This window comes from Drosophila simulans, chromosome 3R (assembly GCF_016746395.2).
Source record: "Drosophila simulans strain w501 chromosome 3R, Prin_Dsim_3.1, whole genome shotgun sequence".
NCBI classification, from domain to species: Eukaryota; Metazoa; Arthropoda; class Insecta; order Diptera; family Drosophilidae; genus Drosophila; species Drosophila simulans.
Genome location: NC_052523.2, coordinates 17,785,095 through 17,799,799, shown reverse-complemented (window position 1 = coordinate 17,799,799; position 14,705 = coordinate 17,785,095). Strand labels below are relative to the sequence as shown.

Here is a 14,705-nt window from a genome sequence, read left to right as displayed (position 1 = left end):
TAAGCTGACATGATTTTATTGATGCCATCGACCGATGATTACGAATGCTTTAGAATGTTAATAATCAAACCAGCACAGTACTCGTACTCCAAATTTGCTTAATTTGTGTTTTAATTAGCACACTTATCTAATAAACAAGATATTCCAGATATATTTGCGCAGACGCAAAATTGTTCATTGTTTAAAAATAACTTTTTTTGAGTGTCGCATAAATCTGATCTTTCGAAACGTAAATAAGTATTTTTTTGAACATGTGTACCTTATTTTAAAACAATACTCTTAAAATGTTTAAAGTGATGTAATTTTGAGAGTTTCTCATGATCGAATTTGTTGCGAATTCTTCAAAATTATTATGACATAGAATTTAACTTTTTTAGGCTTTCAATAATATATTAATAAATGGTGAATTTTCATCAAAGGAATATTTCGAAACAATAGAGAATGGTATACTCGACATCCTCGACTATCATAAATCTTTGGGAGTGTTAAAGCCTGCGCATGTTTATGGGCAAAAAAATTGTAAAGTCTTTAAAAATCCAAACATTATTCAAAAGTATGGGCGTTACAGTTCTGGGCAGCTTGTGGGCGTTAGAGTGGCCGTTGCAACAAATAACATCTAAATGCCTAATATTAACCTTCTAGCTTTTATAGTTCCCGATTCTGATCCACACTTTATATACTTTATATGGTCGGAAACGAATCCTTGGACCTGTGAGATACTTTTCAATGAATATAGCACGCCCTTTTTTACAATATACTTCTGCCATATATATATATATCTGAAACGTTCGGATTTTCAATTAAAAAACAGGATTTTAAATGCGTCAGCTTATTATTTTATTTATATTTTTTTTTATATCTGAAACGTTCGGATTTTCAATCAAAAAACACAATTTTAAATGCGTCAGCTTATTATTTTATTTATATTGTTTTTATATTCAGAAGAGCGAAGTCCATTTTAACTGTATTTATATTCTGTAGAGCATGATCCCAAAAATTATACTTCTATTTTCCTTTAGTAATCTTGATGGCTCCGCGAGAAAGTGGCTTGGGATCACCCTGGACGGATGCCAGGGCGAGGATCAAAAGAGCGCAGATAGCAAAGATCTTCATTGTAGTAGCTTGTGGTGCACTCTGGGATATGATCCGCCTTTATATACCCCACAAACCAACTGGTTGTTATCATTCGAAGAACCAGTACACAGTACGAGTACTTCAAATTTGGTTAGTTTGTGGTTTAATTAAAATCTTATTATCCAATAAACCAGATATTTTAAATATATATTCGTAGATACACAAATGTTGTTTGTTTACTAAAAACTGGTTCAGTTTCGTTTCGGTTTAAAGATGATTTTTGTCTAGTGTTCTACCATTACGTGAATAGGTAGTTATACGCTTAGCTGGGATATTTAGGGTATATTGATTGACAGCAAAATATTAAAGTCAAACCAAAACTGAATAATTTTTAAACGTGCGGACGTGAAAGTTTTGAAAGTTCTGGCTTTTGGGCGCTAGAATGGGCGTGACAACAAGTTTCCACAGCGTTGGCGTCAGATCTACGACTTAATCTTGAACTTACATATATCTTTATATTTCCCAAGATCTCGACTGGGAGAGTAAATACACGGAAACGCTTCCTTCGACCTTTGACTTTTTATTAAATATGGCATACCCATATACTCTACGAGTACTGGGTTTTAAAAGACATTAATCTAAAAATATTTCCTGCATCGCAAAATATACAAGTCAGAAAAAACACATTTTTTTATGCATGTGCTAATTTTTTTATTTCAATTGCATTTATTTCAGAAGAACATAGTTCCTTTCATTTTAACTGTATTTTTATTCTGAGGAAGCATTGTCCAAAAAAATTAAACTTCTTTTGAAAGGGCCTGGTAACTTGCATCCAGTGAATGTTTTTTATTTTCCTTGAGAACTCATGATGGCTCCGGCCGAAATTGGCTTGGGATCACCGTGGACGGATGCCAAGGCGAGGATCAAAAGAGTGCAGATAGCGAAGATCTTCATTGTAGTAGCTTGTGATGCACTCTGGGATATGATCCACCTTTTTATACCCCTAAATTTAAGCCAACTGGTTTTCTTAACTCATACATATCTGGTATTTATTCAAATACCAATTAGTAGCTCAGGCGATTTTATTTGATCTTTCGTTCGAAGATTGCGCATGTTTAGCAATGTTAATGATCAAAGCAGTAAACAGTAGTAGTACTATAAGTGCAACTTATATGTATTTTGATTAGCACACTTAGCATTCATTAAGATATTCCAGATATATGCTCCCATATGGTCCCACAAATCTGAGCAATACGTGAAATGTGTGCTCTATATTTCAATGCAATAATCTATATTCATAAATGTTTTCATTCCATTAAAAGAATATTACAAGAAAATAAACGTTTTTCAAACATATTGTCTAAATCTATTTATTTCCTAGATCGTGATTTGAAAATAACGTACTTTCGTGGAAATGTCTGTTGTTAAGTTGCTATCCAGAGTTGCCATTCTAATTTTTATACAAGTCCAGGGCTGCCATATTCTTTAACATCTTGAGAGTTGCCATCTTGATTTCAGCCAATTGCTTATCGATTCCAAGCTTGCCATCGCTGTATTCCCATCTCTATATTTCAAGGTAAATATAAACCCAAATTAAAAGTAATATTTTACTACAGTCCCGTGCACTTGATCTTTAAATCGTCTTATTAAAATACACCGGTAAGTTAAGGGGAGCGATAAACCAGAAAAGGGTTAAGCTCACCGCAGCGTACGATATTCGTTGTTTTTTTTTTACCACAAACTAATGCGTCATCGCCAAACAGACAACTATGTGCAATATTTTGTTGTGGTTCGTTGTAATTGTTTAGCCGGCACTCATTCCTGGGTTGTGTGTGTGCGCGTTGGCGTTTAGCTCGAATGTTTTTCGCAATGTTTGATTAGAAAGTCGGCGGCGCCAGTGGAAGAAGAAGAAACGACGAGCAACAGTGGCAGCAGCAAAGTAACAGATTTCACATCCAGATGCTCTCTCTCCCTCTCTCTCTCTCTTTTGTTTCGCCGCCAGTCATCCAACTTGCATCAGAATACCCTGTAAATGAGGGTTTGCTGGACTTATCCTAGTATTTGTCTTCTATTTAACCCTTACATTCCTATTTCATGAACTTTCGCAATTTCAGGCGATCAGAACCGTCATGGACTTCGCTAGCGTACTCGGTAAAAGCGAGGCGCATCAGCGCACCATTATCCACCTGGACATGGACTACTTCTACGCTCAGGTGGAGGAGATTCGGGATCCAACGCTACGGTCGAAGGCCCTAGGCATTCAGCAGAAGAACATCGTGGTCACTTGCAACTATGTGGCGCGGGCCAAAGGAGTGACGAAATTGATGCTGATTGCAGAGGCACAGCGCATCTGTCCCGATTTGGTGCTTGTCAATGGAGAAGACCTCGCTCCTTATCGGCAGATGTCGCAAAGGATCTTTGACCTCCTGCTTAACTACACTCCCCTAGTGGAGAAGCTTGGCTTCGATGAGAACTTTATGGATGTGACTGCTCTGGTAGAACTGCGACAGGCTCATGTAGCTGAGGCCCTGTTGAGACCACCGGTGGGTCATACGTATCCGGCGGATGGTACTCCCTTGTCAACTTGCGATTGTGGCTGTGCCCAGCGGCTGGCCATCGGCACTCGGATCGCCCAGGAAATTAGGGAGGAACTCAAGCTCAGGCTGGGAATTACCTGCTGCGCTGGAATCGCCTATAACAAGCTGCTGGCCAAACTGGTCGGCAGTAGTAATAAGCCTAATCAGCAGACCGTTCTTGTTTCCACCTATGCAGAGCAGTTTATGCGGGAACTGGGCGACCTAAAACGAATCACTGGGATTGGACAGAAGACGCAGTGCCTTCTCCTGGAGGCGGGTATGTCATCCGTCGAGCAGCTGCAGCAGTGCGACATGGACGTAATGCGGAAGAAATTTGGATTTGAAACTGCCACCCGACTGCGAGATCTGGCCTTTGGCCGTGACACGAGCTCAGTCCGTCCCAGCGGAAAACCAAAGACCATTGGAATGGAAGATGCCTGTAAGCCAATATCGGTGCGTACCGATGTGGAGGAAAGGTTTCGCATGCTGCTCAAGCGGCTGGTGGAGCAAGTAAGTTGACAGTCATCTATAAGTTCGATAACAGCCAACTTACGAACACATTTTGATATTCCAGGTTGCAGAGGATGGTCGCGTTCCCATTGCCATCAAGGTCGTGCTCCGCAAGTTCGACTCGCAAAAGAAGAGCAGCCATCGTGAAACCAAACAGGCTAACATTCTACCCTCCCTTTTTAAGACCTCCATGTGTCCAGGAGAAACTGGAGTGAGCAAGGTACAACTGGCAGACGGCGCCCAGGATAAACTCCTTAAGATTGTGATGCGCCTTTTTGAGCGAATTGTTGATATGAGCAAGCCCTTCAACATCACTCTACTGGGCCTCGCATTCTCCAAGTTCCAGGAGCGCAAGGTTGGCTCCTCATCAATTGCTAATTTCCTGATCAAAAAGGCGGATCTGGAGGTGCAGTCTATCACCTCACTGACAAATACGAGTCTCACAAGTCCCACAGCGGAGAGTCCCACATCAGACGAATGCGCTTTCCGCTCCTCGCCAACAACATTCAAACCCAGCGATCAGTTCTATAGGAGAAGAGCCACTACTGCATCACCTGTGCCCATGCTACTTGATAATGGGTCCGAATCAGCGGCCACCAATTCGGATTTCAGCGACTTCTCTGAGACTGAGGTGGAACCCTCGCCGAAAAAGAGTCGCATTGGCCGATTACTAGTTTCTAAGCGCAGCCGCTTGGCGGCGGATGTGGGAGATTCCGCCGCCGAAATAGCTTCACCCAGCAAACTGCGCGTCTGTGATCTGCGTCTCAACTCGCGGGATAGCGAGAAAGACTTTCCCATGAGCACCACGCCGTCTACGTCCGCGCCTGCGCCTCGCTTCCGCACCGTCCAGCCACCAAACACGTTGCTGCAACGGATCGACGGAAGTCTACGCTTTGTTACGACGCGCACTGCCAGTCGCTTGAGCTCAAATGCTAGTTCCACGGCCTCCTCGCCGCTTCCTTCTCCCATGGACGACTCCATGGCAATGAGCGCACCCAGCACAACAACCTTGTCATTTCCCTCACCCACCACGACAGCGGAGGTTACCAGCGGCAGTAGTACGGTCACGTGTGATGCCCTAACGAATATAGCATGTCCAGCGGGTGTGGATGCCGAGGTGTTCAAAGAGCTACCCGTGGAGCTGCAGACCGAGTTGATCGCATCGTGGCGCAGCTCCCTGGTGGCGGCTGTCGAGCAAACGAATGGGACCGGTGCCACTACAAGCGCAGCGATCGCCAGTGGAGCCCCAGCAACTGCCACAACCGCCAGCGGTCAGAAGAACACTTTGTATCGCTACTTTCTTCGGAATAAGTGATGCAGTGTATCCGAGCATCACATCGTTTTAGTTATAAGGGCGAAGAGAATAAATTTGTTTAAATATATGATATATTTTTGTAGGTATACGGTTACAGAGTGCAAGTTTAAGGGTGCCGCCTTGGACGAACATAAGCTTGGATAAATAACTAGTGGGTTTTCTGAACTGGATGAGTGAATTGGTTAAGTTAATAATACCGAAGAAAGTCATTAGAAACCCGCAATTTCGTTTAACATGTTTTAATCTTCGCTAATTTATAAAACATTCCAAATGTGTTAGCATATTAGTTATTTATATATTTTTTCCAGCATTGTTTTCCATTCCTCAGCTTAGTACATTGAATATCATGCTCATGGCCTTTAATGAATTATTACGTTCAAATGAATTGTTCAGCGTCTTGCCTAGAAAACTAGCTAAGATAAGAAATAATATACAAATATAAATACTCAACGCGGTGGTATCGCTATCAGAGGCTTACTCAATACTTTACTTCTTACATATCGTAGCGGCGTTCAGTCCGAAGCGGTCTCCCAGCTGTGAGATCCGAGAAACAAGTCGCGTCCTTGTTGTACATTCACTATTACATTTATTACTTCATTTACAATTCATATCATACATATTCAATTGGTTGGGTCACCTACTTAAGCTTAGTTAATACACAATATCTGGATCCCGACATCTCACACAAAGGAACAACACTTAATGTAATTGAGCTTGACTTGATACAAGTAAATTGATTTTCAGTTTTGTAGTTGATGAAAAATGGCAACGACAGTTGAACAGTATAAAAATGTCTTTAACCTATTCTAACTATTGCAAAAATAAAGTGAAGTCCTTGGAAATGCATGTGGCTCTTAATCGAAGGGGCGCGGGAAGTTGGAAGGTGTTCAGTGGCTCAGCCAGCCGCACTTGATAAAGAACTTGCGCAACGAAGTCTCCATAGGACTACCCAAAGATGGTGCTCCGCTCAAGCAGACAGTCTTAACCGAGAGGTAGGTGGTGGGCGTTATATTATGCTTCTTGCACAGATCCAGCTCGTTGTGACTGAGCAGTTCACTGCCCGGCGGCTGGGGCAGATGTTTCAGTTCCTCCAGCTGGGTGCGCAATTTTAGGCTCATGCTGGGCACCTGATCACTGCCTCCGCCGGCGGCCTCGTTTTGCATTTTGTGCTGGTTGCCGCTTTGCAGGAGCTGAGGATGCTGCTGCAGCGGCTGCAGATGTTGTTGGCTTCCCTTCGCCGAGTTCGTTGGCAGATTCGCCATCGTCGTAGCCGTGGAAGTCACTCCCGTCGTCGCTCCCGAGTCCACTGTTACCCCCATTACCATTCCCGTCGTCTGCAGCATCGTAGCTGCCGACGATCCCCGACAGCTATCCAAGTAGTTTTTGCTGGGCAATAATGCGCCGGAGCAGGTCGGGTCGGCGATGTGGAGCGTGTTTCTTGGTGCGATTGAATTTGAACTTGCCTCGGCGCCGCTTGACATTTCGCTAAACAAACGAAAGCCCGTATTATTTAAGCTCTAAGGTAATTACAACTTTTTGCCAAACTACTTACACCTTTCTGAGATTCGGTTGTGGGGAGTGCAAGGAAGAGCTTGGCGGCCGATGACTTCCATTGGAGGGTTGCGTGTGGTCCTGTGGTTAAACATTGTCTTATAGAACCATTCGAACGCTCGTTGTTTGGCGCGTTTATTATGCAGTGGAGCTGAATATCGTGAGACAAGACGGAAAAGCGATTGTAAGAGTTGGGTCAGTTCAGGTGAGGACGGTTAAAGCAAGGCAGAACACACGATATTCAACTCGTCATGCATTCTCAGTGGGAAAAAGCTTACTTTAAGGGGAATGAAATCGAAACTAGCCAATTTGACCACCTAATATTCTGTATTGAGTATACCAAATCCATTTATCCAAACTTTTATCCATACATACAACTTAAATCATTTGGTTTCTTTCAATTTAAGTTAATCTGCTCATTGTGATAAAATTATAAAGCTACCGGAACACCTATTTCTTTTAACTTTTGTGAAACAATCGATAGGAAATGTAATATGTTTTGGATTTTAATTTTAAAAAAGTGTTAGCGATCCAAAAAGATCGGTTTTTCAAGTCCAAATTAAATATTTAATGGTTAGTTCGATTTCGGCACCCCTGTTGCGGAGCCTTACACTTACGGTCTTGCCGTGGCCATATGGTCCTGTAGAGCGGTGCGTCGCTGTTGCGGCGTGCTGCTCGAAGTGTGTGCATTCGGCGATTTTGGTCAGGCCATTATACCGGTATCGGTACAGTTCTGACTGTCGAATGCGCAGTTCCTTTTCGCGCTCCAGTGACCCCAATAGCCGCTCATACTCGTTACACGTGTAGAACTGGGCGTAGACCCGAAATCTGTCCCGAAACTCGCGCTGCTCCTTGGTGAGTCCTTGTTGCTGAGCGTAATTTCTGTTGCGGAAGAAATTTGACACTAACTGATAGTCCCTGACCATCCGTTTCCTGCGAGCACGCTCTCTGAGTCGGCGGGTGTAGATGTCAACGTGGGCCAGCTTAAGCATCACATCCACCTCCGTATCCTCGGAGCTTAACGAGATGTTGGAGATCAGTTGCTCTGCCGTGGGATCGTACTCCCGCTCAAAGCTGTCCCTGTTGGGCATGTAGCCCAGCTGCATCGCCTCATCGGAGTTGATTTCCAATGGAGGCAAGGTAGAGAGAGCATTGGTGCCCAGAGGACCAGCGTCGTCGTCTCCAGTGTGATCGATAAGGCGGGGTCTCTGGCTCTGAGCCGGCGTCCAAGTGGCCCTTCCAATCGTGCCATTTACAAACTTATTCACGTACTCCTCCTTGGCATCCTCCGCTGACTTCGTCTCAATGTGCTTGCTAATGTCCTCCCAGTTCCCGAAGCCGTATTGCTCAATTGCATCCAACAGGCGGATCTCCTCTCGTGCCGTCCACGCCCCCTTTCCACGAAATACACTTAATATGGAGGTGCCGGTGTCCATGAACTGGTAGGGATGGTTGTTTTGATGGGCGCCGATCTCAGCACCTGCGGCAAAGCACTGCGCAAAAAATAAACAATAATACAACATAAATACAGAGTCAGCTGTTTTTTAATCAATATGGTGAAATTGCCGGTAGTGTGTATGTATTTGTATGTCTAGATGAGTCAGTTTTTTGGTTCCAAATTTGCGACGCATCTCTAGATTTTGCGAGTGTGGGTGTAACAGGGTGGATCGATTATGTTGACGATGGAAAGGTGTGAATACTTCATCGAAAAATATTTTGATAAGGAAATTAAAACAGAAACACATTTCATTATGTTCCATATGTTTATATCCATATGTTTATATTACTTTATTTAACTACGATAGTCTACCTATTTACTAAAATTAACACTAAAAAAATTTTCTTTAAATAAACAAAAAGTTACAAGGAAAGTCTGGGTGAAGTTAATTTTGAGGATTGAAGCCGAGAGGAGTTAGATAATTCAGATTTTAGATTGACCATCCAAAGAGGGCGATTCAATAATTTGGTAAGGAAGTGGTTATATCATATTATAATCACTGATTTTTATTATTTATAAATCCATGTACATGTTTCAAGAACCTTAAAAAGAGCGACCCACCCTACTGCACACATATATACGTGCGTCACTCGACGGCGTGTATGTGTGAGTTACTTACTTGTAAACACAAATCGAAGTTTTCGCACTCCGCGCAGTGCACTCGAATGCCCTGAATATCATCCTGGCAATTTGTACAATTATACTTTGTGAATAAATCCGCGATTGTGGTCATTTTGGGCCAAAACCTGGATTTTCACGACAATTATGAGTTGTGCGAAAAAAACCTATGCCAGTAATGTGACCAGACGCGAAGTCAACGCCATATTGCTCGACTGAGAATTCGTATATATACGGCCAACGAACCGAACCAGTTCATCGGAACAGTGCCACCTATATACCTAGTCTTAAAGATATTTCTAGCTAATTTTCATAATTGTTCAGAGAAGGATAACATCAAACATGTTTAATTATATTTCATTTCTAAATTATAATACTTACCAAAGGTACCGTCACATTAGAATATAGAATACAAACATACACATACAAACGTACACATTTAAATATTGATAGTAGTTTATTTAATAATTTCAAAAGTTTAATTCGAGTGTTTTGCCTTTTTTAAGTTAATTTTTACGCGAATATCACAAAAATAATATATAAAATTAAATTAAACTAAAATAAAAGAAGTGAATATCAAACCAAAACCATGTAAACATTAACACGAATATGTGATGGTTAAAACATTTTTAGCGTGGTGCTGAATAAAAATATAAAAAACCATGTGCTTAAAATGCAGTTCGATACGTAAATATAAAGCGGTGGTCAGGATTAAAAACTTAAGCTAAATTCTGAGATTTACAAGTAATGATAAAATGGGTTAATATCTTTTGTCTCAAACAAAAAGTGTAAAACTAATAACTGCCGAAAAATATTTCGGTTGCTTACATCTAACATGAATAGGGCGTGGGACAGCCGTGATATTGTAGGTTACAATCATTACAATCATTGGGAAGGATCATTGGGGTAGGCTACGCTGTATAAATAGTTGATTATTCGATTAGTTTATATGCTGAATACGTTTAGATTATTGTTAGTATTGCTGTCTTACACCGAGCAGTAGCCGAATTGTTATGGGTTCCAGATATCTCAGTGGGCGGTGAGGACTAGTTTGTGTTGCATGTGGCTTTGGTGGCATTGTTGCTAGTTTACTCTTGCTAGTTAGCTTGGACCAGAGAAAAACAAAACGAGTTACACGATACAAAATGGGTTAACAGATCTTAAACAGATATGGCAAGTTACTTGTGCAGCTGCGTTTCCAAAACACGCACACGGCCAACAAAATTTATCAATTCGAGTACCTAAAAACGTCTAAATAAGTCTATTTGAGCGCCAAATTCGGTTTTGGTGTCGCACCTGCGTCTGATCCTAGGGACTGAAGTAGGTTTAACAATACTATTCGAGGACATGCAAGAGTATGAGATTCACGATTTTCACAGATACGGTTCGATTTGAATTCGCTTGCGTAAGGAACTAAGGAAAAGTCACAGCGCAGGCGCGACCCCAGTCGTCATAATTGACAACTGGCAACGGAAACAGATCCATGTCCAGATCCGTCTGACCCGCCTGCTCCCAGCAACGAGACTCATAAGCAGGCGGCCGCGATGGATGGGCTCTTAAAATTTGCATAAGCGAGTAGTCCTAAAGCATAACTATCAACTAATTTGGTATGTAAAGTCTTTGTGTCTTTGTCATGGGCATTGGCGCGATGAGGGCTCGAGGTCCAGTGGCAATGGCCAACTAGCAAAAGTATGACCAACATGCCGGCCGATGCCACAAACTCTGCACCATACTCACTCGGATATGGGAACCGATTCGCTGTGCTCGGTGGCTCGTCTTTATCTCTAAACTCTCGCTGCTCATCGTCATCGTCTTGGGAAGCATCTAAACATTGGCTAAGCTTGGCGGGGATCACTGGTATGGTGAAGCTGGAATAGGTGCTGACATGGCTTTTGGCGGCGCTCAGCCCAACAATATGCATATGATTGCACACACTGTGCTCGTTTTCGGGATGGCTGCTGTTGTTGATGCCGTCGGATCTGCAGCTACTGCTACTGGCGAAGATCGGTCTCGTGGGTGCGGATAAGTTACTGGGGTGTGGATTAATTTGCTTCTTGATAAAATACTTGAAGAGGGTTTTGTTCCTCTTTAGTTACGGTTGAATCTGCTTCTTGGGTTTTTTTAACTCAGCATCTTCGTCACGCTTAATCTCGGTGTACCGCTCGCCCTTAAGCGATACGATCTTATTGTCCCGATAGCGAACCAGCTTGCGAGGCTCCATCTTTGGTACCACCGGCTTGTACTCGCGCTGGGTGGCGTTCTTGTCGACATAGGAGTACCTAGACGGGGTAAAAAAAAATATATTTTATATTTGTAAGCTAAAGACTTACACATTCTGAAACTGCCTATTTCCAGTTGATATCTACTTTAATATACTGCTGTGTTTATTTGCTTTTTAAGGAGTACACTTACCTAGCGATAATACGATTCTTGAGTTCATTATCGTCGACGACTACATTCTTCTTAATGTAAGTAGTATGCGACTTGTCAGTAATACACTGGTTCGTCTCTTGACGATGCAAGAGGATCTGAGTGGCGCTATCGATGTCCCCCTTGGAAATTGCGATGCAGTGTTTGATCTGGAAATGGATTTAAATTCATTCAACCGTATTAAAAATTCTTTATATTTGACAACAAACTAATACTTACCTCGGCGATTGCCGAATCCGGAAACATTTCCTGGAGCACCTCAGTCTCGTCGAGGAAGTAGTCGCAAGTGGAGCTGGAGCTATCGGTTGAGCCTCCATCGCTAGTCTCCGAAAGATGTTGAGAACGCTTGTTGCCGCCACAGCCGCCGCTGCTGCTGCTGTTCGAAGAGAGCTCGTCTTTTTCGGAAGTTGACGAGTTGCGAGCACGCAGCTTGGACTCCGGAATAATGCTGGAGAGGCTCAGAGAACTGTAAATATAATTCATATTAAATGTAACAACTTCTGGCAAAACAATGAGAATGAAAACATACTTCAGCGATAAGTTGACGGCGTCTGGGTTTTCCTGGGTTTTCTCCATATCGGTAAGCTCATTGGCCAGCTTGTAGATCCAGTCACAGATGATGCCCTGGTCAATGGTTGAAAACTCCTCGAAGTAGGCTCCCATCATCTCCACAAAGCCATCAACATCGAAGCACGGATCCTGGGATGCCTCCTCCAAAATCGAAATAATGTACGAAAGCACGATTTCGTCCACAACACTAAAGTCGGCCCCCGGAATGTGGCCGCTGATAAATTGCACCAAGCTACGCTTCACCATCTCGTGCTGCTTCTCTAGATTGGTCATAATGGCTATATAGTTTAAATGGACTTCTAGAAGTGTATTTTGCTGGATCGGCGGTATTCAAAAAGCTCTCCCACGCAGGTCGTCACTCAAAATGCTGAAACTCACTAGATGGGGACTTCCCCGTAACTTAGAGCATGTCCTCTGACAGTCGTATTACTGAATTATAATTTAGTTTTATTGCAAATTCCGTTTTAAATAGTTTTGATTCAGCTAGCTGCGCCTTTCTTTTGCTTCTTCCTGCTGCAATCAATAATACTCCGATACACAGGCTGCTCCTATCGATTGGGATAGAAGGAACAAAAGTCTATCGATAAGTGGCTTCGAATTTCATGAGTCTTATTGACGATCGGTAATTAAGATATATATTTAATTTATTTACATAATATATTTCAAAAAATTATACTGGTCGGTTATAAACTTAAATATTTAAATATTTAGAAATTCATAATTGGTAGAACTCCTGCTAACCGATATAAATCGCGGGGCGCATCTCTAATGAAAATGGGAAAAGCGAAAGTCACGCAACGCAGTAAACAAATTTAAGGTATATCGATAGACGTACACCCACAACCCCAATTCCAGCCGGCAAATTCCGGAACGTAGTCTCTTCTTTAAAAGTCTATATAGGTGAGTCTTTTTTTCCTCTAACTCGTAGCTGCCATACCGATCCGTATTCTTGTAGGGAAGTTGCCAACCCGATGGACAAGCGCGTCACAGTCCTGCTGCCCAATGGTCGGCGGCAGAATGTGAACGTGACGGCGAACATGACTTTGTTGGAGATTCTGGAGACGGCCTGCTCCAAGCACGGCTACGATGCGGAGGAGCACTGCCTCAAGTTTCACAACAAGGTGGTCGGATTGACGCAACAGTTCCGTTTTAGTGGCCTGCCTAACAACTGTGTCCTTGAGATGGAGCAAACAGAAAAGCGGCGCACACTGAGTAACGTTCTTGTTTGCGTCCAACTGAACGACGGATCCCGCCAGCAAGCGGACTTCTCGCCCAACGACACCATATGGCTGGTGGTCGAGAAACTCTGCGAGTCACATGTCAAGGCTTACGAAAGCCCCGTCATCATCTACATGCGCAGCGAGGTCATAGGACAGGATCAGATGCGCCAGACCACTCTTAAGTCCCTAGGTATCCTCGAGGGTCGTGCTATGATGCGTCTTATCGACAAAAAGCCCGAGGACCTTAAGACCCAGGCAAATGTGTACAAAGCTCCCGCTGTCAAGCCTCGGGTGGACAATGACGACCAGCCCAGTACCTCCCGCTCTGCAATGGCAGCTGGTGGCAGCGGAGGAGGCGGTGGATTTGCTCTTACCAGCAATATGATCAAGAATTTAAAACGCACCGCTCCTGAAGAGAAGGCCAGCGGTAGCGAAGCAGCCAAGCCCTTAGGGGAATCCAATCAAGAGCAGCAGCCTCAACCAGAAGCACCTAAATATGACTGGGGCAATGGTTCCGGATACTTAATGCACCACCCTCCTGAGCGAAAGCAGGCAGAAAACGAAGTCGAAGAGAATCCAGGCAAGGCTCCACCAGAGGTGAAAATAATTGGGCCACGCCAGGCTGTACTATTTTCCTTGGACGAATCCAAGAAAAATGCGAATGACCTGCCGGACTCATTTTTCGACTTGACCGTCAACGATTTGAAGATGGTACTCCGTGATTTAAAGCGTACTTCGAGCGGAGATGACGACGCTCCCTTGCTGACAGCAAAGCTGAGGGAATTGGAGCGCCAAAAGGCCATGCTGGCTAAGCTTAACCAGTACAAGGACTGTGTGCTGCGCATTCAGTTTCCGGATCGCTTCGTGCTCCAGGGCATGTTTAAGCCGCACGAGCCCCTTTCCAAGGTGGAGGATTTTGTTCGGGAGTTTTTGGTTCAGTCAGGTGAGCAATTCCATCTCTTCACCATTCCACCGAAGAAGGTGTTGCCCTCCGGTGAAACGCTCCTGGAGCTGAATTTTGTTCCGAATGCCATCGTGCATTTTGGCTTTATCAAGGACTCGCTCAATGCGGTGAGCAATCGATTCGTGAAGGAGCAGTACGTGGATCAGTTGACCTCCGAGGAGGGAGCGCACTACGCGGTGCAAAAGTACCGCCTTACCCGTGCAACGGCCTCAGGATCTAGTTAATAGATACATACATACAGTCTGTGAGATATTAAATGAATCCGCTTTATTTCTATATATTTTTTTATTTGACACATTTTATTTAAAATATGGATTGTCGTTTTATTCTTTATCCAATGAAACTGGAAAACTTGCAGGGATGCGTTGAGCCTGGCTTA

The 14,705-nt window shown here is 43.4% G+C and overlaps 4 protein-coding genes and 1 long non-coding RNA gene across 9 annotated transcripts; 3 read left to right on the top strand and 2 right to left on the bottom strand.

Moving 5' to 3' along the window:
* The first annotated feature begins 2,585 nt into the window (after nt 1–2,585).
* On the top strand, nt 2,586–5,542 carry LOC6728970 (DNA polymerase iota). Of its 3 annotated transcripts, XM_016174961.3 has the most exons (4): nt 2,620–2,733; nt 2,838–3,131; nt 3,189–4,160; nt 4,225–5,542. In XM_016174961.3, the coding sequence occupies exons 3-4, from the start codon at nt 3,204–3,206 to the stop codon at nt 5,473–5,475; spliced, it is 2,208 nt and encodes a 735-aa protein (XP_016035647.1). In that variant the 5' UTR covers nt 2,620–2,733; nt 2,838–3,131; nt 3,189–3,203; the 3' UTR covers nt 5,476–5,542. The 3 variants fall into 3 exon arrangements, with proteins under 3 accessions (XP_016035648.1, XP_016035647.1, XP_016035649.1); XM_016174962.3 differs by lacking the exon at nt 2,838–3,131 and having other exon boundaries at nt 2,586–2,650; XM_016174963.3 differs by lacking the exon at nt 2,838–3,131 and having other exon boundaries at nt 2,624–2,733.
* Nucleotides 5,543–6,038: 496 nt separating this feature from the next.
* Nucleotides 6,039–9,377, bottom strand: LOC6728969 (transcriptional adapter 2B). Of its 3 annotated transcripts, none has more exons than XM_002104261.4 (4): nt 9,144–9,377; nt 7,644–8,519; nt 7,028–7,107; nt 6,039–6,960 (listed from the first exon to the last, which is right to left on the bottom strand). In XM_002104261.4, exons 1-4 carry the CDS (start codon nt 9,255–9,257, stop codon nt 6,363–6,365), a joined length of 1,668 nt encoding a protein of 555 aa, XP_002104297.2. In that variant the 5' UTR covers nt 9,258–9,377; the 3' UTR covers nt 6,039–6,362. The 3 variants fall into 3 exon arrangements, with proteins under 3 accessions (XP_002104297.2, XP_016035644.1, XP_016035645.1); XM_016177216.3 differs by having other exon boundaries at nt 6,643–6,960; nt 7,028–7,177; nt 7,638–8,519; XM_016177217.3 differs by having other exon boundaries at nt 6,643–6,960; nt 7,028–7,177.
* Nucleotides 9,378–9,400: 23 nt separating this feature from the next.
* LOC123327302 lies at nt 9,401–12,464 on the top strand. Its single transcript, XR_006541948.1, has 2 exons — nt 9,401–9,528; nt 11,543–12,464. It is a non-coding gene; the product is annotated as an uncharacterized LOC123327302 (long non-coding RNA).
* On the bottom strand, nt 9,953–12,697 carry LOC6728968 (CUE domain-containing protein 2). The gene is made up of 4 exons (XM_002104260.4): nt 12,102–12,697; nt 11,792–12,038; nt 11,555–11,721; nt 9,953–11,421 (listed from the first exon to the last, which is right to left on the bottom strand). Exons 1-4 carry the CDS (start codon nt 12,413–12,415, stop codon nt 11,235–11,237), a joined length of 915 nt encoding a protein of 304 aa, XP_002104296.1. The 5' UTR covers nt 12,416–12,697; the 3' UTR covers nt 9,953–11,234.
* Nucleotides 12,698–12,887: 190 nt separating this feature from the next.
* LOC6728967 (tether containing UBX domain for GLUT4) lies at nt 12,888–14,604 on the top strand. Its single transcript, XM_016174965.3, has 2 exons — nt 12,888–13,042; nt 13,098–14,604. Exon 2 carries the CDS (start codon nt 13,114–13,116, stop codon nt 14,548–14,550), a length of 1,437 nt encoding a protein of 478 aa, XP_016035643.1. The 5' UTR covers nt 12,888–13,042; nt 13,098–13,113; the 3' UTR covers nt 14,551–14,604.
* The last annotated feature ends 101 nt before the right edge of the window (nt 14,605–14,705 follow it).

What these genes read in the sequence shown, in the direction of transcription:
- LOC6728970 (XM_016174962.3), top strand. Translation starts at nt 3,204, where the DNA reads ATGGACTTCGCTAGCGTACTCGGTAAAAGCGAGGCGCATCAGCGCACC. An exon ending in TCAAGCGGCTGGTGGAGCAA is followed by an intron (nt 4,161 to 4,224) that starts GTAAGTTGACAG and finishes TTGATATTCCAG; the next exon opens with GTTGCAGAGGATGGTCGCGT.
- LOC6728967 (XM_016174965.3), top strand. Translation starts at nt 13,114, where the DNA reads ATGGACAAGCGCGTCACAGTCCTGCTGCCCAATGGTCGGCGGCAGAAT.
- LOC6728968 (XM_002104260.4), bottom strand. Translation starts at nt 12,415, where the DNA reads ATGACCAATCTAGAGAAGCAGCACGAGATGGTGAAGCGTAGCTTGGTG. An exon ending in GCCGTCAACTTATCGCTGAA is followed by an intron (nt 12,039 to 12,101) that starts GTATGTTTTCAT and finishes TTATATTTACAG; the next exon opens with TTCTCTGAGCCTCTCCAGCA. An exon ending in AAGAATCGTATTATCGCTAG is followed by an intron (nt 11,422 to 11,554) that starts GTAAGTGTACTC and finishes TACCCCGTCTAG; the next exon opens with GTACTCCTATGTCGACAAGA.
- LOC6728969 (XM_002104261.4), bottom strand. Translation starts at nt 9,257, where the DNA reads ATGACCACAATCGCGGATTTATTCACAAAGTATAATTGTACAAATTGC. An exon ending in ACTTCGATTTGTGTTTACAA is followed by an intron (nt 8,520 to 9,143) that starts GTAAGTAACTCA and finishes TTTTTTGCGCAG; the next exon opens with TGCTTTGCCGCAGGTGCTGA. An exon ending in CATATGGCCACGGCAAGACC is followed by an intron (nt 7,108 to 7,643) that starts GTAAGTGTAAGG and finishes GTTTAACCACAG; the next exon opens with GACCACACGCAACCCTCCAA.